Genomic DNA, 22,086 nt, shown 5'->3' on the forward strand with positions numbered 1-22,086 from the left:
GCACAGGCGAGAGCTGAGGCAACTGCACAAACCAATGGCGAGAAAGCAGAGGCGCGCGAACCAATGAGAGCGATTGGCGCCCTGCCAGACTCGAGCGCGCCAAATTGGGCGTGACAGGAGAGTATAAATACAGATAAAACTCGCCATATGACAGATCTAATCTCCTTCAGCTCTGAGACTCACCTCTTCGCTGATTTCTCCGGATAGGAAGCCGCTCGCCGTAGAAAAGCCTCTCAGCGGAACAGCTTCGCATCTCGGCAGTTCGCCAGCCAAGCGTTTCCCTGTGGCATCCGACGAGTATCCTTTTTCCGACTGGCTTTCCCCAGCTGAACCCGCCAGAAGCCGCCTCGATGAGTGGTACCTGCCAGGGCGCCAGCAGGCCCCCCCCCAGCGTGCCGCTCCCTTTCTGCCTGAGGTCCATGAAGAGCTCACTAAAAGCTGGCGCGCACCCTTTTCAGCGCGAACGCGCTCTTCTGCCTCTTCCACGCTCTCCACTGCTGACGGCGCTGAAGAGAAGGGCTATGTGTCTCTCCTACCACTTGAGAAAGCGGTCGCCGCACATTTGTGCCCTCCCACTGCAGGTAGTTGGAGGTCAAAGACGGTGCACCCATCTAAGCCGTGCAGGACTACTTCGGCTATAGCCAGCCGCGCCTATGCTGCCGCCGGCCAAGCCGCCTCTGCACTACACGCCATGGCAACTCTTCAAGTGTTCCAGGCTAAGCTCCTCCGCTCTATGGATGAGTCAGGCCCTGACCCGGACGCTTTTAGAGACCTCCGAAGTGCGACGGATTTGGCGTTACGGGCTACAAAGACCACGGCTCAAGCCCTCGGCCGTAATATGGCCAGCCTGGTGGTGTTGGAGCGCCATTTATGGCTGAATTTAACGGAAATCAGGGACGCGGACAAGACCGCCTTCCTCGATTCTCCAGTCTCCACAACTGGTCTCTTTGGCCCATCTGTCAACGGCTTCGCAGAGCGTTTTACCGAGGCTCAGAAAGCTTCAAGTGCTATGAAGCACTTCCTGCCCAAACGCTCCAGCTCGGCTTCACGGCGCCCCAAGAGCACGCCACGGCCAGAAAAGTCAGTGCCACAGGTTCACCAGCCCCGCCCAGCGGCTGAAACCAGCCAGCACCTGAAGCCCGCGAAACGGTACCCGTTCCCCAAGCGCCAGGGGCCTCGGCCGAAGCTCACGATCGACCATGAGCCCAAGAAGCCGTCCTAGCCGGCAGAAAGAGGGGTTTATGTCCCGCCGCGGCCGGACCTGCCCCGAAGACCGCTCGAATGCTACTCACAGCCCCCTCTTCAGTTCAGGCGGCTGGAGCAGTTTTAAATGCAGAACATGGGCCCGTCACCTGTCACGCACCCCTGCACCCAAACGCTGTTTTAACAGCGACCCACAAAAAGCACAAATCGAGCAAAATTTCTCTCTTAAGTTCATGTCAGATCGAACCCCCGACTCTGGGCGTTCCGTCATCAGATATGATCATACCACTGGCTCATCGGGCTCTGGCTTGGCATGACTCAGTCAGAGGCGGAGTCCCATACTCACAAAGCCTGGCTCCTCAGCCATCTGGAATGCCTAGGGCTCAGAGTGAATTTTTCCAAGAGTATTCTGTTGCCCAGCCAACGTATCACGTTCCTGGGAACAGTTCTCGACTCCGTACTTATGAGAGCATGGCCCACCTCGGCCCGTGCTCTATCAATTCAGCAGCTCGCCGCGTCGTTCACAGAGGGCTCCTTTGTTCCCCTTCGAACGTTTCAGAGGATCTTGGGCCTGATGGCCTCGGCATCATCAGTACTCCAATTAGGCCTACTGCGTATTAGGGCTGTAATCTCCCAGTCGATTAGTCGATTATTTGGTCGATACGTTCTGGCTCGACCAAAATTCTGATTGGTCGATTTTTTGCCGCGTTCATTTCATTAGTTTTGCTGCGTTCATTTCATCAGTTATGCCGCGTTCATTTCATTAGTTTTGCTGCGTTCATTTCATCAGTTTTGCCGCGTTCATTTCATCAGGTGGAAAGCACTAATTGCTAATGGGGGTGTTTTCAGAGCACCGCTGTTTCACAGGTAACAGTCTGTCTTCAGAACACCCCCATTGTTTTCACTTCTTTTGGATTAGCCCAACCCACTGGAGAAGAGAGACAGATTGAAGAAAGTAGGCTACTAGAAGGTTTGCTGAATATTATTACTTGATCTGGTTTGTTTAATAAATATTATTTTTTTATTAAAGTGGACGTGCCTTTTGTGTTTAAGAGTAAAAGCTTTAAGTTAATAGTCTATTCGTGTCTCAGCCGCGAAGCTGAGCTAGTGAGCTTCTGTATTCGCGAGCTGCACAGAGCGGCTGAAATTATAGTGTCTGTCAGTTATTATAATACATATGACAAAAACAATTGTTTAAATTATGTTACATATTCCTCAAAAGTTCTTGTCATGATATCACTAGTTGACAACATAGTACTATTTTCGGAAATCATAGGCTATGATATTGCGCAGGTGCACGTGATGCAACGCTGTCAGAGCCGACAGCCTCGTGTGTCAGACTCATTTCAGTGCAAAATAATTACGTCAAAAACGATTTAATACTGCAAATAGCCTACTAGTTTTTTATGTTTATTTATAATTAATTTAGGCGGACAACAAGGCGCACAGTGCGCAGCTAATTAATAATTAAAAAAAAAAATTCCTAACGTCATTTTTAGTCGATTTTTAGTCTAAAATTTCAGGACTTTAGTCGACCAAGATTTTCTTTGGTTGATTACAGCCCTACTGCGTATGCGTCCTCTTCAGCTGTGGCTAGCACCTCAGGTACCACCCCATGCCTGCCAGCTAATGCTATGGCCTCACTCCAACCTGCGCTCGCTCAGGGCAGCTCACGTGCCGGGCACGATGAACACAGGAGCAGACATGCTTTCTCGGGGCAACGTTCCCCCAGAAGAATGGTCACTCCACCCCCAGACGGTTCTCCTACTATGGGAGGTCTTCGGGAAGGCAGAAGTAGACCTCTTCGCCTCAGAAGACAACTGTCACTGCCCAATCTTCTTTTCAAAGAACAGGGATGCGTTGGCCCACGAATGGCCCAACCTTCCTCTTTATGCGTTTCCTCCGGTCTCGATGCTCCCTCAGGTCATCGAACGGATCAGGAACACGAAGTGCGCAGTCCTCTTGGTAGCCCCCCTCTGGAGAACCCAGACTTGGTTCCCAGAGCTGATGCAACTGTCTGTAGTGGACCCATGGCCAGTTCCTCTGAGGAGCGGCCTCCTGGCTCAGGCGAACAGGACGATCTGGCACCCCCATCCCGACTTGTGGGCCCTACATGTTTGGCCACTCAACGGGTACCCCAGGGCCTCCCAGAGGGTGTCCTAAACACGATTATGGAGGCTAGAGCTCCGTCTACTAGACGTCTCTACCACCTCAAATGGTCAGTGTTCTCCAGCTGGTGTTTAGCTCGGAACCTCGACCCGCACACTTGTGAATTACCTACGGTACTATCCTTCCTTCAGGAGATGCTGGACGCGGGACGCTCCCCCTCCACGCTCAAGGTGTACGTGGCAGCCATTGCGGCATTTCATGTACTAGTAGCCAGGTCTTCTTTGGGTAAAACGACCTTGTAGTTCGCTTCCTTAAAGGAGCCAGAAGGCTTAACCCGTCTCGACCACCTTCAGTGCCGATTTGGGACCTTTCCCTGGTTCTACGGGCTCTTAAAGGACCTCCCTTTGAACCACTTCGATCGGCTGATCTAAAAACCCTCTCCCTGAAAACCGCCCTGCTGTTAGCACTGGCGTCAGTTAAAAGAGTAGGGGACTTACAAGCGCTTTCTACAAGCCCTTCCTGTCTTGAGTTTGGCCCTAACGACTCTAAGGTCATCCTTAGACCAAGACACGGATATGTACCTATGGTGCTCTCAACTCCGTTCAGAGCCCAGGTTATTTCTCTGTCGGCTCTCCCAGTCACGGGAGATGACAGTGATGCTCACACGCTCTGCCCCGTCAGAGCTCTAAGAGTTTATCTGGAGCGTTCGGCCTCTTTCAGACAGTCTGAACAGCTCTTTAAATGTTTCGGGGGCCGGACCAAGGGTCTTCCGGTCACGAAACTCACGCTATCCAGATGGATAGTCGACGCCATTGCTCTGGCATACAGCTCACTGGGCCTCCCTTGTCCCTTAGGTGTTAGAGCTCACTCTACTAGAGGCATGGCCTCCTCGTGGGCTTGGTCCAGTGGTATCCCTATCGAAGACATTTGTGCGGCGGCCGGCTGGTCCGCTCCGTCCACATTTGTTAGATTTTATAACTTAGAGGTCCCTGCTTTGCAGGCACAAGTTCTCTCCATCTAGGCCCTGGCTCTGTGGATCCAGGCTAGTGGTGACTCTGACACATGGTTGTCACCCCGAGTCACGTGGGTCTTATACTTAGGTGTCTGGCCCCTCGGTCCAGCTCTAAGGACACATTATGAATATCTCTTGGCCCGATGTTCTGGTCTGTGGTATTCGGCTACTCTGTCATAGTCCCGGCTCTCCCTGGACTCTCAGGGTAGCCACTAGACTAATAGCACAGTGTTTTAAAAAGTGTTCCCACAGCGTTTGCAACGCAGTACGAGAGAACGTTCTCGTAAGGGAACGTACTTGGTTACTTACGTAACCTCGGTTCCCTTAGAGATAAGGGAACGAGTACTGCGTTGCCTTGCCGTACTATTTCTCTACATCAGGTGTTTTTCACTTCAGTCGATTAGACCTGTCATATGGCGAGTTTTCTCTGTATTTATACTCTCCTGTCACGCCCAATTTGGCGCGCTCGAGTCTGGCAGGGCGCCAATCGCTCTCATTGGTTCGCGCGCCTCTGCTTTCTCGCCATTGGTTTGTGCAGTTGCCTCAGCACAGCCTATCAGCGCTCTCGCGCGAGCTTCATGCTCTCGCCTGTGCTGCAGCAATGCGTTTTAAAATAAAGGCTTCAATATTCTCGAGAAAAGGAGTTTTCCCACAGCGTTTGCAATACAGTACTCGTTCCCTTATCTCTAAGGGAACCGAGGTTATTTCCTAGTCCAGGAAACACAATTACAATTTTCTAAATAAATTAATATTATTGAATATTAATATTAATATTATGTTGAACATTTAATCCTATTTGCTTCTATTATTGTGTCTACACCTGGGCACTGATAGCCAACAAAATATAATATTAATGTACTGTAAATGGGTGGTAGCTGTTAAGTGAACACATTCAAAACTATTGTATGCAGGGTAAAGTTCAAGTGTCCTCATGAAATCAGCGGGACATACATGTTATCTGTATCCGGAAATGGAAATAAACCCCACCAGAGTTTCACAACTTTGAATCACAGGAACAGACCTCAGAAAGAAAAAAAACGCTTGAAATACATTAATAGATTAACGTTGAGGCTATAATAAATCAAATCTTCATACAGTTGTAAAAAGGGACCTTTGAGACCTACCAAACCTCCAACTCTCATATCTGCATATAATAAAGGTCTTTCACGTGAGTGAGGTTCGCAAACAACGCGACACAAAATAAGGTCAGTGATATTGATGATTTTGAATTGTTATGATTTTTTTGGTGTGTGTGTGGCCAATTTGACTAGTATCTAAACAATTATTGGTGTATTAAAGAATTTCTCACTTTCATAGGCTTGTTGTCCTTCATTTCCTGGTTTGTGCCAAGTGTTCCTACGTGGCTAACACCAAGTGCTATTCCTTTACACAGTGTTTTACAAGGTAACTCATGAAATTAACGATCTGTCACAAATTTCAAATAAAGAAGTTAATTAATTGATTATATATATGCCTCCGATGCCTTTATGGCATTAATAGATAGATTCACAACATATATTTATAGATTCACAATATTACTGTTTTTACTGTATATTTCAATGTGAATATTATCAGCGTTATTATCAATGTTAAAGCAGTTTTTGCTGCTTAATATTTTTGTATGATACTATTCAAACATTTGTGGTAAGACTAAAAAAGAGAGAAATTAATACTAATTGATAAAAAGTGACAGTGAGGACATTTATAAATAAATACATACATTTATAAATAAATAAATAAATAAATTTAATATAATCTAATAAATCCAAATAAATGCGGTTCATTGAACTTTCTATTAATAAAAGAATCCTGAAAAAAGTATCACCCTTTGAACAAAAATGTTAAGCAGAATAACTGTTTGCAACATTGATAATAAGAATAGGCTATAATAGAATAATAGTAGAATAGCAAATCAGGATATTAAAATTTACATTTACATTTATGCACTTACATTGCATTTCAAGGTACACATTTTACATTCTTATCAGTTATCAGAATGATTTCGGAAAGATCATGTGACAGTAACACTAGACTCGAGTAATGATGCTGAAAATTCAGCCATCACAGGAATAAATTACATTTTAAAAGATATTCAAATAGAAAACATTTATTTTATAATGCAGCCTTGGTGAGCACAAGATACTTTTTTTATAACATTAAAGGGGAACTGAAATGAACAAAATATAATTTGATAACATGTTGCTTATTGAAACTGTAAACAAATTATTTCAAAAATAATATTAAAAGTAAAACATATATGAAGTTTTTCCCAATACTGAAATTTACAATTGTTGTTATCAGAGCGCAGCCGTGTTCGATGACATCACTGGCATGGTACCACTGCCTACTAACGTTATGTCAGGCTATCTACTGCTACTCCGACTGAACTGACTGATTTTGACTGTACAATTTTTTTTTTTTTATTGTACAAGTTAACACTAAAAACAGCATTTAAGAAAGAAATTGAATCATCAAATGAAATAATAAAACTGCATTTTCTTCACTGTATGAATGAAACGTATACTGATTCTTATATAGACACCCTAGCCTAACCAGACATCTGCAACTTTTACACCATCCAGACTGCATGCACTCTACTCGACTGACAGCTGCTGAAAAAGGTTTGAATCAACGATGAATCCGTTTTGACTGCTAAATTCTGCATTATGTTCTGCAATGTGTAGCTACTTCTGAGGGTTAAAGTCATCGGTTCGAATTTCTTGATTGCCGTTTTGACAGTGTCCACCTGGACATTTTAGTCATATTGGCTAATTCTCCTTAATTATTGCCCTGTTTTGATACAAATTGTGCTTATCAACCTTGAATGACATCAGCACGCATTATTTTGGCAGTAAAATTTTGGGCGGTTTTTTCTTGTAGTATGCGGGTTCTCTTACGAGTATCTTACGCTATGGGGAAATCTCTTTTCCGCAAGATATTGAAGCAAAAAATTATCCTTAATTTTGAAATAATGTAAAATGCGTTGTGGCAGCATGCAGGCATAGGCAAGACGGCTCGCGTGCCTATTGGCTGTCCTGCGGCAACTGCAGCAGCCTATCGAGAGAGGCCCCCGTGACGCCAGATCCAATGGGGGCGCTTCACGCCCACTACGTCACGTCCCGCCTAAACTCATGTGGCCTGGGCCTTATAAATATGGCTCAATGGGCTGGTTTCACTGATTTTTCATCTCTTCAGTGGAGCTCACGCATCGCTGGATCCCGAGAGGAAGAAGCCGCGCTGTCTGAGAAAGCTCTTCAGCGGGACAGCGAGCCACTGCACCTGAAGCCGCTGGCCGCACCGCCTTCAGTCGCCGTTCCTGCTGCGCTATCCGGCGTTATATCCTTTTCTCTACTACTGTGTTTTGTGTGTGTGTGTGCGTGTCCGCCACCGCGACACACACTCTTATTGCACTAAAAGAGCCTTTCCTGGGTGAGGATCACGGAGCTCTCGCGCTGCCTTCACTGCGAGCTACTGCCTACGGTGACTCTGAGGACTCGCCTGGCATCCTTCTCCGAGACTGCACCTCCGCCCGCCGCGGTACCGCGCCGTAAAATGCGCCGTGCTCAACGGGTCCCGGAACCTCCCCCAACCCGCAAAGCTCGCCGGTTCGCCCGCCTGCTTCACCTGCTTCGCTAGAGTCTCTTCCTGATGGACAGCGGCCGCCGTCTGCCGCCGCTTCCGTCGTGAATATCGACCAAGAAGCCGCGTCTGTGGGGGATGATACCTGCTCTCCCTCTGTTCCAGCCGCGCAAACTGCGCTGTTCACAGGGGATGTCAGGAGCGGACGGTCACGGGGTTAGTTTTTTCTTTACGTTACAAGAAAGCTACCCCCGCCCATTCACGCGTCACTCACCGGCGAAAGGAGAAAATAGAGTGTTTTAGTCCCGTCGAGGCCGGACTAACCTCCATTTCTCACACATTTCTCATTCCCCTCTGAAGTTCAGGCGACTGGAAATGTCAATATTGCAGTAAACGAGCCTGTTGTAATACATGCACGCCTGCAAACAAACGCCGTCACAAGACACGTTGACGCTCTCTTATATGCTTGCGCTAACTGAAAGCTTATGTATTCCCCCTGTGGCTCAGTGGCGGAATCTTTGGCTTTCGCGCCAGAGACCTGTGTTCGAATCCTGTGTCTGCCGGCAGATAAAATTATGCCGTCAATGCTTTCGTTCTGTCAGTTCCCTTAAAAAGGCGACTGCAGATGTGTATTTTGCAGCCAGCGAGCGCGTTGTACAACCCGTTCGCCTGCACCCAAACACTGTTTCTATGGCAACTCAAAGTCTTCCTAGCCAGTCTAGGGAAACGACGGTGTTCAAGTCCCGCTGCGGCCGGACTTCCACCAAAACTTCTCGCTCGTTCAGTTCCAGAAAATGTGACTGTTCCAGTGTATTTAGCAGAAAACAAGCCGGTTTCACAGCCCGTTTGCCTGCACACAAACCCAGATAAATCCCATAAAGAGAGTGTATTTTCTGGTATTCCGGCCACGGCCGATGGTGTTCTGAGTGTAGTAAAATGCCCACAGCCCAGTGCTCATTCCTACACACAAGCACAGCCCGCCACACGCGGCTCGCACAAATAAACAGAGTTTCTGTATCACAGTTTCTGTAAAAACGAAACCAACGCACATACAGTCTGCTCAAGCAGGCGGTGTTTTCAGTGTTATGAGTGTGCCCGCTGTCCCGCGCCCACATTCACTCAAGATCCGGCCACGGCCGATGGTGTTATGAGTGTAGTAAAACATTCCTACACACAAGCACAGCCCGCCAAAATACAGGGCTCGCACACATAAAATCGACTCATGTCGATTGTGCATTAAATGTAGTGTATGTGCCCACGACCCAGTGCCCACAAACACTACACACTGCATGTCCCACGGTTTCTGTAAAAATGAAACCAACACACATACAGTCAGCTCACGCCGACAGTGTTTTCAGTGCAGTAAATGTGCCCGCTGTCCCGCGCCCACATTCACTCACGGACATGACAAGCCCCACGGGTTCCCCCCGCTCGCTCTCCCTCGGCAACCCGCCGTAAGAGAGTCGAGCGCGGGCAGGCTGCCCGCTGTGATCAGCGCGCCCCCCGCCTCGAACGCTACAAGCACGATGTTTGTGTTTCAGCACACCGGAGTGCTCCGGTCGCCACCATGTCGCGGCCAGAGCCCAGATTTCATTCAACCCCTAGCTATTCATGCAAGTGCGTGGGCAAAGCTTCCCGGGGTATCAGAATGGGTGCTAAACATCATAAAGAGAGGCTATTCGCTACAGTTCGCTCGACGTCCCCGCCGTTATGCGGCGCGAACTGAAACTACGGTGGAAAAGGAAGTAGCACATCTACTTCGAGCCGAAATAGCGAAACTGTTGAGCAAAGGGGCCATAGAGCCTTTATCTCAGGCTCAGAGCGAAGGGGGTCTATACAGCAGATACTTTCTGGTACCGAAAAAAGACAGGGGTCTCAGACCCATTCTAGATCTGAGACAGCTGAACAAAGTGCTTTCAAAACGCCGGTTCAGAATGCTCACAACCAGGAAAATCCTCACGCGAATTCGCCAGGGGGACTGGTTTATGTCAATAGATCAGAAGGACGCGTATTTCCAAATACAAATAGCGTCACGTCACAGGCGTTTCTTGAGATTCGCCATCGAGGGCCAGGCTTATCAATACACAGTCCTGCCGTTCGGCTTGTCCCTAGCACCCCGTACATTCACGATGTGCATGGACGCAGCGCTCGCACCCCTGAAACTCCGGGGCATGCGAGTTTTGAACTACCTGGACGATTGGCTGATTCTAGCTCGATCACAATCAGAGCTCATAGAACACAGGACCATTTTACTCGAGCATCTCGAGAATCTAGGTCTCAAAGTCAATTGGGCGAAGAGTTCACTGTCTCCCAGTCAGAGAATTTCTTTTCTGGGCTTGGAACTGGACTCGCTGTCTATGACAGCTCAGCTATCGCCACAGCGCAGGCTGGACATCCAGCGCATGACGAAATCCTTCCGCCGCGGCACTATAGTCCCGCTCAGAAGGTTTCAGAAAATGCTGGGTCTTATGGCCTCAGCATCATCAGTGCTCCAGCTGGGTCTGCTTCGCATGTGCCCGCTGCAGTTCTGGCTAAAAGCGCGAGTACCACGGCGAGCTTGGACCTCTGGTCTTTTTCGCCTCAAGATCACTCAAGGATGCATCGCAGCCCTGAAATCTTGGAAAGTGACCGACTGGTACCGGTCAGGTGTAAGCCTGGGGACTTCCTCGAGCGTGATGGTGGTGTCTACGGACGCTTCCACCTCGGGATGGGGAGCGCTGCTCGAGGGCAGACCGTTCTTCGGCCAGTGGTCGGAACAGGAAAAACTCCTACACATAAACTGCCTGGAAATGATGGCAGTCAACAACGTGCTGAGGCGTTTTTGTCCCCGATAAAAGGACACCACGTCTTGGTCTGTTCGGACAACATGTCGGTGGTATCCTATATAAATCACCAGGGAGGTATCAGATCCCGAAACCTGTACAGGCTGACGGAACGCCTCCTGGTTTGGGCTCAGCACACCCTGCGCTCGCTGAGAGCAGCGCATGTGCCAGGCCATCTGAACTTGGGACCAGACAGACTGTCCAGGAACAATGTTCCGGCAGGAGAATGGTCTCTACACCCACAGACAGTCCAACTGCTGTGGAAAACTTTCGGCAGAGCAAAGATAGACCTGTTTGCGTCTCAAGAAAACGCTCACTGCCCGTAGTTTTTCTCCAAGAGCAGGGATGCGCTGGCCCACGTCTGGCCCCCTGCCCGCTCTATGCTTTTCCCCCAGTTGCGCTCCTGCCTCAGGTACTAGAGCGAATCAGGGAAAACGGATGCTCGGTGCTACTAGTGGCTCCGTTCTGGAAGATCCAAGCTTGGTTCCCAGTTCTGATGCAGCTGTCAAGCACTCCCCCATGGCCGATACCAGTGAGGAGGGACTCTTTCAGGCCAAGGGCTCGATCTGGCATCCTCACCCAGAGCTGTGGTCCCTACATGTGTGGGCCATCAATGGGTACCCGATAACCTCCCAGTGGGAGTGTTGAACACGATCACGCAGGGCTCCGTCTACTAGACGGCTCTACTCCTCGAAATGGTCTGTGTTTTCTAGCTGGTGCGCAGCTCGTGGTATATCACACACAGACTGTGGAGTGACAGAGGTTCTCTCCTTCCTACAAGAGCTACTGGACAAGGGTAGAGCCCCTTCCACGCTTAAGGTGTATGTTGCGGCTATAGCGGCATTCGCTAAACCGACGCTTGGCCAGTCACTGGGGAGAAACAATCTGGTCATCCGCTTCCTTAGAGGAGCTAGGAGGTTAAATCCTCCCAGACCCCCCTCAGTTCCCATTTGGGACCTTTCTACGGTTCTGGAAGCCATGAAGGGGCCCCCATTCGAGCCAATACAGTCAATAGAAGTCAAACACTTGTCATTCAGGACAGCGTTTCTTCTGGCTCTCGCTTCTGTGAAGCGCGTAGGGGACTTGCAAGCGCTCTCAGTAAGCGCAATGTGCATGGAATTTGGGCCAAATGACTCGAAGGTCATACTCAAACCAAAGCACGGATATGTTCCTAAGTCCCTCAACACACCGTTCAGGGCTCAGGTGATTTCTCTGTCGGCTCTGCCGGTCTGTAATGAGGAGAAGGACGCCAGCTTCCTTTGCCCAGTCAGGGCATTAAGAGCTTATGTGTCACGCTCAACCGTCTTCAGACAGACGGAGCAGCTCTTCGTTTTGTTCAGCGGACGTTCTAAGGGACTAGCTGCATCGAAACAGACCCTATCCAGGTGGATAGTTGATGCTATAGCGCTGGCTTACACTTCTAAGGGCCTGCAGTGCCCATTAGGTGTCAAAGCGCACTCCACTAGAGGCATGGCCTCATCGTGGGCTTGGTATAGCGGGATTGCCTTGCAAGATATATCTGTATGGCGGCAGGCTGGGCCTCCCCGTCTACATTTATAAGGTTTTATAACCTAGAGGTTCCCGCTTTGCAGGCTAAGCTACTTTCGGTCCAATAAATCAGAACTACCTGCCCCGACGCTATCGGCTCAGAATTCTGAAACTGCTTGAGCAACGCTCGCAGATCGATCAAATATCTCTAATGGGCAGTGTTTAAGACCCATTATATTCATCTGTCCAGGCCGATTTCTCGCCCTAGCAGTGTGAAACAATATAAATGGCCCCTTATCAGGTGCTATTCAGTCAGGGATGACGCTTTCAGCCCTCTTCCCATACTCTCTGTGAGTCCCTTGTGATTTTGCTCTATATGAGCCCCGGGCACCTGCCCGTGGGACTTTGGTGTTGGATCTCAGCACGCACAGCGTTTTACACTGTGTTCCCCATAGCGTAAGATACTTACGCAGTACGAGAGACCTCTCGTAAGAGAACGTACTCAGTTACTAACGTAACCTCGGTTCTCTCTAGAAGAGGGAACGAGTACTGCGTATCTTTGCCGTGCCTGCAACACGCTCTGGTTCGCTTCGGCGATGAAAAACCAGTGAAACCAGCCCATCGAGCCATATTTATAAGGCCCAGGCCACGTGAGTTTAGGCGGGACGTGACGTAGTGGGCACAAAGCGCCCCCATTGGATCTGGCGTCACGGGGGCCTCTCTCGATAGGCTGCTGCAGTTGCCGCAGGACAGCCAATAGGCACGCGAACCGTCTTGCCTATGCCTGCATGCTGCCGCAACACATTTTACATTATTTCAAAATTAAGGATAATTTTTGGCTTCAATATCTCGCGGAAAAGAGATTTCCCCATAGCGTAAGATACTTACGCAGTACTCGTTCCCTCTTCTAGAGAGAACCGAGGTTACGTCAGTAACCGAGTACGTTTTGGTGAGCTTTTGGGCTGGAAATCACCGTCCCAATCTGGCAACACTGCATTTTCGAACCTGAAAAACGCGTCTGGTGTGATCGGGGCCTTTTTACACTTTATTTAGTAGAAGGATATTAATTATTTTGTAGGTAATGTCAAGGCTATATTTTTAGTCTTATATAATTGTCGTTTAATAACGATACAAATGGTTTTAAAATTGTTTCAGGTAGCCTTAAAGCAGACCGAAAGTGCACATTATAGGCTAGGCATTTCATTGACAAGCAGAATGTGTACCAACCAGTCTAAGCCTAACGACCAAATAAAACGTGTGAAAGACAACGTGACCGGTCGGCTCCAGTCTTAAGTTCTCAAGGTATTTGCTAATATGAATTAAATACTCATTAAAAAAACTATTCATTATGTCTTGTGTTTCGCTTTGTACATTTTAGTACAAACTACTAAATCGTTTAGCAACAGCATAATAAATCATGTCATAGCGAGCGATGAAAATTGGACTCACAAAAAAAACATACTATGTTTTGGTTAATAACTATGAAACTTAATTACAGCTCATAAGGGAAATATGGATGGGAAAACACGCGGAGAGATGAGTCAAGTTCAGGGTATCCCATTAGCACAGCGGTTGGTGAAGTACTGGGATAGAGTGGAGCACTTCCAGGCATCAAAAGAGGATTTGCTTATTGCCACATATCCTAAATCAGGTAGAGTACAGAAGAAGAAAACAACATGACGAAAACAACACGAATCAATTTAAATAATAAAATCATAACTTTTGTGAAAGGTACCACATGGACACAGGAAGTAGTGGATACCATCCTGAATGAAGGAAATGTGGAAAAGTGCAGGCGCGCGCCCACTCATGAGCGCATGCCGTTCTTAGAGATTACCTCTGCAGACGGTTTAAATGCTGGTATGTGTTATAGAACCAAAAACTGTTTAGCAACTTAAACACACACACACACACACACACACACACACACACACACACACTCTCTCTCTCGGTTTCGCTATCTTTGTGGGGACTCTCCATTGTATACTGATGATGATTTGTATACTGTACAAACTGTGTAGGCCTATTCTAAATCTAAATGAGAACAATAGAAGCAGTTAAACTAACAATAGGAAAAAAAATTTTTAATTAATCACTTTTCCACACCTCGCTGGCTGGTCTCCACAATGTTGGTGATTTCAGGTTTTACTATTTGGTCCCCACAATGTAATATAAACCTCTACACACACACACACACACACACACACACATATGTGGTTTACGGGGACTCTCCATAGGTGTAATGGTTTTATACCGTACAAACTTATGTCCCCCTACACCTACACCCCTAAACTTTTTTTTTTTTTAAATGTTAGCATTTTTTTATTATAAAACACAGTTTTGTATGATTTTAAGCCATTTGAAAGTGTCCTTGTAAACCATGAATACGTTGTAATACGTCATTATACTATGTCATTATACACATTTGTGTCCTCATAAACCATAGGCCATATATACAAGAACACACACACACACACACACACACACATATATGCAAGGTATCCTTTATGCATCTTAAATGATTAAACTGTGTAATGTTTTAGGTATAACTCAGCTGGAGGTTATGGATCCGCCTCGTGTTATCAAGACTCATCTTCCTATCCAACTTGTGCCTCGTTCTTTCTGGGAGGCTGGTTGCAAGGTTGAAATAAGTTTTTGTGCTGTACTGAAAAATATTAAATAATTATACGTGAATGCCAACCCCACCTGCATTTCTCCATAGGTTATATATATGGCCCGTAATCCGAAAGACACTGTGGTTTCATATTATCATTTTGACCACATGAATCTTAACCATCCAGTGCCCGGGACTTGGCAACAATATCTGGAAAAATTCATGACAGGGCAATGTGAGTCATGCTGCAGTTAGACCATTCATTCATTACACCAATTGCCTTATTCTGTGTCGTGTAAAACGTGAATGGACTAAATTATGATAACTTAAATGAACTAATGACTGAATAATTTTTTTTTGTCAGTGGGTTGGGGATCCTGGTATGACCATGTTAAAGGATACTGGAGGGAAAGGCAAAACAAGAAAATCCTTTACACATTCTTTGAAGACATGAAAGAGGTCAATCTGCTTTCTACAAAACATATATATTTTTTCCTATAAAAAAAGTCTCAGTACTTCAGTCTTAGTTTGACTATAATTTACTTGACTTATTAATGATCTTTGCAACGGAAGAGAATCAATAAAAACTAACTTTAGCTGGACAATAACTTTATTCTAGAGCTGCTGTAAAGCCAAAACAATCTCTGATACTTTGATACTTTAATTTCCTATTATCACTGTAAAGCTTGCTTTGAAACAATCTATATTGTTAAAAGCGCTATATAAATGAAGGTGGATGGACTTGATCATTTATTTATAATTCCAGGACCCTGTTCGTGAAGTAACCCACATTGCTCAATTCCTCGGAAAGCAGTTATCAAAAAGTGAGATAGATCAAATTGTGCAAATGACAGATTTTTCTGCAATGCGAGAAAACCCCATGGCAAACTACTCAACTTACCCAGACACAATCTTTGATCGTACCGCCTCAGAGTTCATGAGAAAAGGTCATTTTCATTTTTTTTTTAAAGTACAATTGAGCAACATGGCCTGAATGCTTTTTCCTATTCTTTTTCTCAATTTGTATTTGTTGTATTTTATAGGTGAGGTTGGTGACTGGAAGAATCACTTCAGTGCAGAAGAGGATGCTGCTTTTGAGGAACAGCACTGCAAATTAATGGCTGATTGTCCTATTCCAATACGGTTCACAATATGAAAGATTCACAGGGAGTGTCTCTATTTCCTAGTCCAGGAAACACAATTACAATTTTAAATAAATTAATATTATTGAATATTAATATTACGTTGAACATGTAATCCTATTTGCTTCTATTATTGTGTCTATACCTGGGCACTGATAGCCAACAAAATATAATATTAATGTACTGTAAATGGGTGGTAGCTGTTAAGTGAACACATTCAAAACTATTGTATGCAGGGTAAAGTTCAAGTGTCCTCATGAAATCAGCGGGACATACATGTTATCTGTATCCGGAAATGGAAATAAACCCCACCAGAGGGCATAAATGTTTTTTTGTTTTGTTTTGTTTTTTTAAGTTTCACAACTTTGAATCACAGGAACAGACCTCAGAAAGAAAAAAAAACCTCTTGAAATACATTAATAGATTAAAACTTTGAGGCTATAATAAATCAAATCTTCATACAGTTGTAAAAAGTGATCAAGGCCTAAGTGACCTTTGAGACCTACCAAACCTCCAACTCTCATATCTGCAAATAATAAAGGTCTTTCACGTGAGTGAGGTTCGCAAACAACGCGGCACAAAATAAGGTCAGTGATATTGATGATTTTGATTTGTTACGATTTTTTGTGTGTGTGTGTGTGGCCAATTTGACTAGTATCTAAACTATTATTGGTGTATTAAAGAATTTCTCACTTTCATAGGCATGTTGTCCTTCATTTCCTGGTTTGTGCCAAGTGTTCCTACGTGGCTAACACCAAGTGCTATTCCTTTACACAGTGTTTTACAAGGTAACTCATGAAATTAACGATCTGTCACAAATTTCAAATAATAAAGAAGTTAATTAATTGATTATATATATGCCTCCGATGACTTTATGGCATTTATAGATAGATTCACAACATATATTTATAGATTCACAATATTACTGTTTTTACTTTATTTCAATGTGAATATTATCAGTGTTATTATCAATGTTAAAGCAGTTTTTGCTGCTTAACATTTTTGTATGATACTATTCAAACATTTGTGGTAAGATTAAAAAAGAGCGAGAAATTAATACTTTTATTAATCAAGGATGCATTGAATTGATAAAAAGTGACAGTGAGGACATTTATAAATAAATACATTAATACATTTAATATAATCTAATAAATGCAAATAAATGCGGTTCATTGAACTTTCTATTAATAAAAGAATCCTGAAAAAAGTATCACCCTTTGAACAAAAATGTTAAGCAGAACAACTGTTTGCAACATTGATAATAAGAATAGTCTAATAATAGAATAATAGTAGAAATGTTACCTGAGCAGCAAATCAGGATATTAGACTTTACATTTTTACATTTACATTTATGCACTTTTATGCACTTACATTGCATTTCAAGGTACACATTTTACATTCTTATCAGTTCTTATCAGTTATCAGAATGATTTCGGAAAGATCATGTGACAGTGACACTAGACTCCAGTAATGATCACAGGAATAAATTACATTTTAAAAGATATTCAAATAGAAAACATTTATTTTAATTTGTAATAACCTAATATTTCACAATATTAAGCTACTGTTTTTACTGTATTTTTGATCAAATAAATGCAGCCTTGGTGAGCATAAGATACTTTTTTTATAACATTAAAGGGGAACTGAAATGAACAAAATATAATTCGATAACATGTTGGTTATTGAAATTGTAAACAAATTAATTCAAAAATAATATTAAAAGCAAAACATATATGAAGTTTTTCCCAATACTGAAATTTACATTTGTTGTTATCAGAGCGCAGCCGTGTTCGATGACGTCACTGGCATGCTAAATTACCACTGTAGGCTACTAACGTTATGTCAGGCTATCTACTGCTACTCTGACTGAACTGACTGATTTTGACTGTACACATTTTTTTTATTGTACAAGTTAACACTAAAAACAGCATCTAAGTAAGAAATTGAATCATCAAATGAAATAATAAAACTGCATGTTCTTCACTGTATGAATGAAACGTATACTGATTCTAATATAGACTGCTGTCACTTTAAGAACTACAGTAATGCAGGGATCTAGAATATACTGATACATACAGAACCTTGTGTTTTTGACACTTTAAATGCAATAAGACGATAAGAGAATTTAGTTTAGTGCACGCGCTGTGACAGCTGGCTGTCTGTGCATTGCGTTTAGGCGTCTCTCATACACAGTTTGAAACCGGCTGAAATCACAGTAAGATCTTGCGGGTGTCGTCGATGGATAGCCTATTGCTTATAATGGATAGCATCCTCGATGTCAGATTAAATTAGCAGTGTGATCTACGGTGAACATCACGATAACAACTAAGGGGTGAGTGGAACTTGTTTACAGGACCCGCCGTGGTCACATTTATGCCACAGTCATTTTGCCAACAGGTTATTCGGTCCTTTATGGCATCGGAGGTGTTAGATTCGCTTGTTGGACAGATCACAATTTTTGAATTTTTGCAATGCAATAAGACCCTCCTCTCGATCTGTTATGCTCTTGAGATGCCATTTTGCTGGAGCTATCAAAGTAGCCTATCATGCCAGTGACGTCACAGCTCAAGATGGCTGCGCCCTAACAACAAACTAACATCACTGTTTTCCCCCCTTGTAACTACTTCAGCAGTTTTAAGTGTCCTACCACAAATAACAATGATAACACATCTGTTATATCACCTTTACTTTCTATTTCGTTTCAGTTCCCCTATTATGGATTTTTGAAAATGACCTTTCATGTAGTGTGTAACATAGCTCTAAGTGAATGAAAACATCCTGCAAAGTTTTAAATCTGAAAGTGCACCGTATATAAAGTTATTGTCTTTCAAAAGTAAGTCAATGAAATTAATTGTTTTACAAACGAGTCATAAGCAGTTTCGTTGTGACGTCAAGACAAAACATTAGCATATTGCCTGGCCTCTTATTGCGCGCGCAGACACCAGGGAAAACTTGAACCTCAAACCTGGATAGCATCATGTCGAGAAGATGCTGTGCTCTACAATATGAAGGTAAAGACAGTTTTTTCCCACTGCCCAAGGACGAGCATGTGAAGAATCAGTGGTTAAAATTAATCTTTACCATGATATCACAGCAGTATAATTAAAGTTCATTGCAGGATTCGCAAACCGCTTGCTCTTGAAAGATGGTGTTCAAAATACTTCGTTTTGAGTTTTATATTGTGTAGCTCTCCTGCTAACTCACTTTATCACTGTCTTACTTAAATACTTCTGCTAATCACTTGTGGGCCACTATTACCTATAACTGTGTCTATTAATGCAGATTGTCTGTCGTTCTCACTACTTTGAGGAAAGATTAAGCATGGAGCAAGATTTGTTCTACCAACGTTTATGTTACATCAGTCATTCAAGCTAGAGGTCGGCTAATGTTGCATACATGCACTGTTATTGATACAGTTTCCACGTGTTCACCGCAATATATTACAAAAATACTCGGTAAATAAATTAGTACAAGTAAAATGATCGGTTTGTTGATGGACATGCACTTGTTAATGCTGATGGTGAGGAATTACAGTTGCAACATCTCATAATGTACCTCAAACTGAGTAGTGTATAGAGCGCTTGCACTGATATGGTAAAATCTACGTCATTGTTCGTTACTGTCTTGTGTCTTTAGTTTACGGTGTAGGAAGCCTCAGGACAGCTGACGTTGTTATGGCAGTGGGCGTTTTTGTTTTCGACGCGCGCTGTACGCAGTAAACCAATCACAACAGACTGAGCTGTCTGGCCAATCAGAGCAGAGTAGCTCGCGGAAAGGCGGGATTTAAAGAGATTGATTCATCTGACGAGTCGTTTGAGAATCATTGAAAATGTGGTGCTGTGCAAATATGTCTTTTGACCTTTGATGCATGTAAACCTGTTGTAGGAGACTCCAAAACAACATAAGGAAACTTTAAAATAGCATAATAGGGGCACTTTAAACAATGTTTCTAAACTTTTGTTGTGTTTTATGTAAACCACAGGGCTTGTGGGAACATGTGCGATCTGGGTTCTTCGTAACCTTTTAAAAACGTACTTGTTTGTTGTGGCACAAAGGTAAGTAGCCTATAGGCCTATTAGTTATGCTATTTAGCCCATGCTGCAGGGTTGAAGATATCTCCATTTGGATGGAGATGTTTTTGTATTGATGTTTTTTGCATATTTCACTTTTCTGTCCTTTTAAGCACTGCAGATGCTGAAACAGACCTTATACAGAAGAACAGACTTAATGGTGGACTAAAAGAGAAAATCCAGTTCTGGATCCTCACGGTGGTTCTTTCCATTGTGGGGTCCCGTGTTGCATCACTGGTAGTTTTAGAGTTCTCCCTTAGAGCCATTTCAGCACGGATCACAGGAGGATCAGTACGAACAAAATTCATTGTGACATTTCATACATTTGTGACAACTTGTTATCATTCTAGATTAATCACCCCTGTTCTTTTTGTTTAGGACTCGATTATTGACCCACTGTTACTGCAGCTTGTCCTGTGCCAGTTCTCTTTGGGCTGCGCACTAACCTGCAGCCTAAATTTCCTCCATGAGGGGGCACCGCAAGGCTGGCTAAGCCTCCTCCTTGCAGTTGGACTGAGCTGGTTCTTGGCTAGCCGATGCAGCAAAGTATGGCAACATGTAAAGACAATGTATCCAGTACATAGCGCACAGCGCTATTGTGGACTTTGCATTGGACTCTTGACCACTGGCACTTCTATATTAACCTGGCTCTGCAGTGCCCTAATTATAACTTTTAGTGTATCTGGAATCGCTGCCATATCAAACATAAACAAACACTTTCTGTCAACCACTGAGGCTCTACGATTTTGGACCCCACTCACAATCTGCTACACTCTACTGGTTGTGTATATGAATGGTAAGACAAACAAAAACTATAAGACTTAAGTGGTTTCATCACTGGAATTCCCTTGACAAAGAATAGAAACATTCATGAATTCAGAAAATCATATTAGGCTATGTATTATATAGCATACAAAAGTTTGGGGTTGGTAAAGAGTTTGTGTTTTTGTTTTTTTTTAAGATATTTCTTATGCTCACCAAGGCTGCATTTATTTGATCAAATATACAGTAAAAACAGTAATACTGGGAAATCTTATTACAATTTAAAATGTTTTCTATTTCTGTTATTTAATAGAATATCATATTTATGTTAAATGTTAACTGATGGCGAAACTGAATTTTCAGCATGAATTATTCCAGTTTTCAGTGTGACATGATCCTTTAGAAATCAATATGCTGATTTGGTGCTCAAGAAAAAAGTTGTGCATGCTTAATATTTTGGTGGAAACCAAGTATTTTGTAACATTATCATTGTATTTACTGTGATTTTTAATCAATTGAATGTGTCCTTGCTAAATAAAGTAGGCCTATTAAAAAAAATTGCCAATTTCATGCCAACATTGTCTAATCATGAATCTATACTCATTCTTTCAGAGGATCGCCATCAACAACCTGGCCAGCAGATTCTCAATACAGTTGTAGTGCGACTGGGTGGGCTTTTTGTGTTACTGATTACAGTAGGCAGTTGGTCAGATGTACTCCATGTTCTAATCTGTTTCACTGGTGAAGCTGCGTGCCTGTTACCATCTCAAGACCTTTTGGAAGCCATATATCAGGTTAGCACTAATAGACTGTATTCGGTGTCTGATCCCCACAGCATCCATAGATAAGATTTAGTGGGGAAATATTAAGAGCATTAAATGTAATAACATACTGTATTTTTTACAGCATGCCACCTACATGCAGCCCATTAAAAAGACCTGGAAACCGGGGAGAACAAAAGAAAAATCTGATCTGATCTTGAGTGAAAACTGAACACTTAACCTCAGTTATATATATATATATATATATACAACTATATATATCTTTTTTTTCTAGAAAATAAATTCTCTTCTTCAGTTCTGTAAACACAACCCCATGAGGGTCTCTGGTTTATCTGAAAAAATTTACATGTAAGTATTTTTAAGAGATATGCTGTTCTGTCCTTAAAATAAATGCATTCCTCACTATTTTAGTAGGCCTACTGCATGAAAATAAAGGCCTTATGAATGCCTTCCATCATAATAAATATAGCCATTCAATATGCATATGGTGAATTCAATTCCCT

General features: G+C 43.8%; 1 protein-coding gene across 1 annotated transcript; it reads left to right on the forward strand.

The window, feature by feature from the left end:
* Positions 1-4,960: 4,960 nt before the first annotated feature.
* On the forward strand, positions 4,961-21,988 carry LOC311302420 (uncharacterized protein). Its single transcript, XM_084428295.1, has 16 exons — positions 4,961-5,529; positions 5,642-5,728; positions 6,863-6,945; positions 13,712-13,864; positions 13,945-14,073; positions 14,757-14,854; positions 14,936-15,062; positions 15,192-15,286; positions 15,594-15,774; positions 15,871-15,981; positions 16,671-16,757; positions 19,952-20,024; positions 20,153-20,330; positions 20,418-20,835; positions 21,414-21,595; positions 21,708-21,988. Exons 3-16 carry the CDS (start codon positions 6,912-6,914, stop codon positions 21,792-21,794), a joined length of 1,953 nt encoding a protein of 650 aa, XP_084284421.1. The 5' UTR covers positions 4,961-5,529; positions 5,642-5,728; positions 6,863-6,911; the 3' UTR covers positions 21,795-21,988.
* The last annotated feature ends 98 nt before the right edge of the window (positions 21,989-22,086 follow it).

Source organism: Rutilus rutilus (assembly GCF_951802725.1).
Source record: "Rutilus rutilus genome assembly, chromosome: 13".
NCBI classification, from domain to species: Eukaryota; Metazoa; Chordata; class Actinopteri; order Cypriniformes; family Leuciscidae; genus Rutilus; species Rutilus rutilus.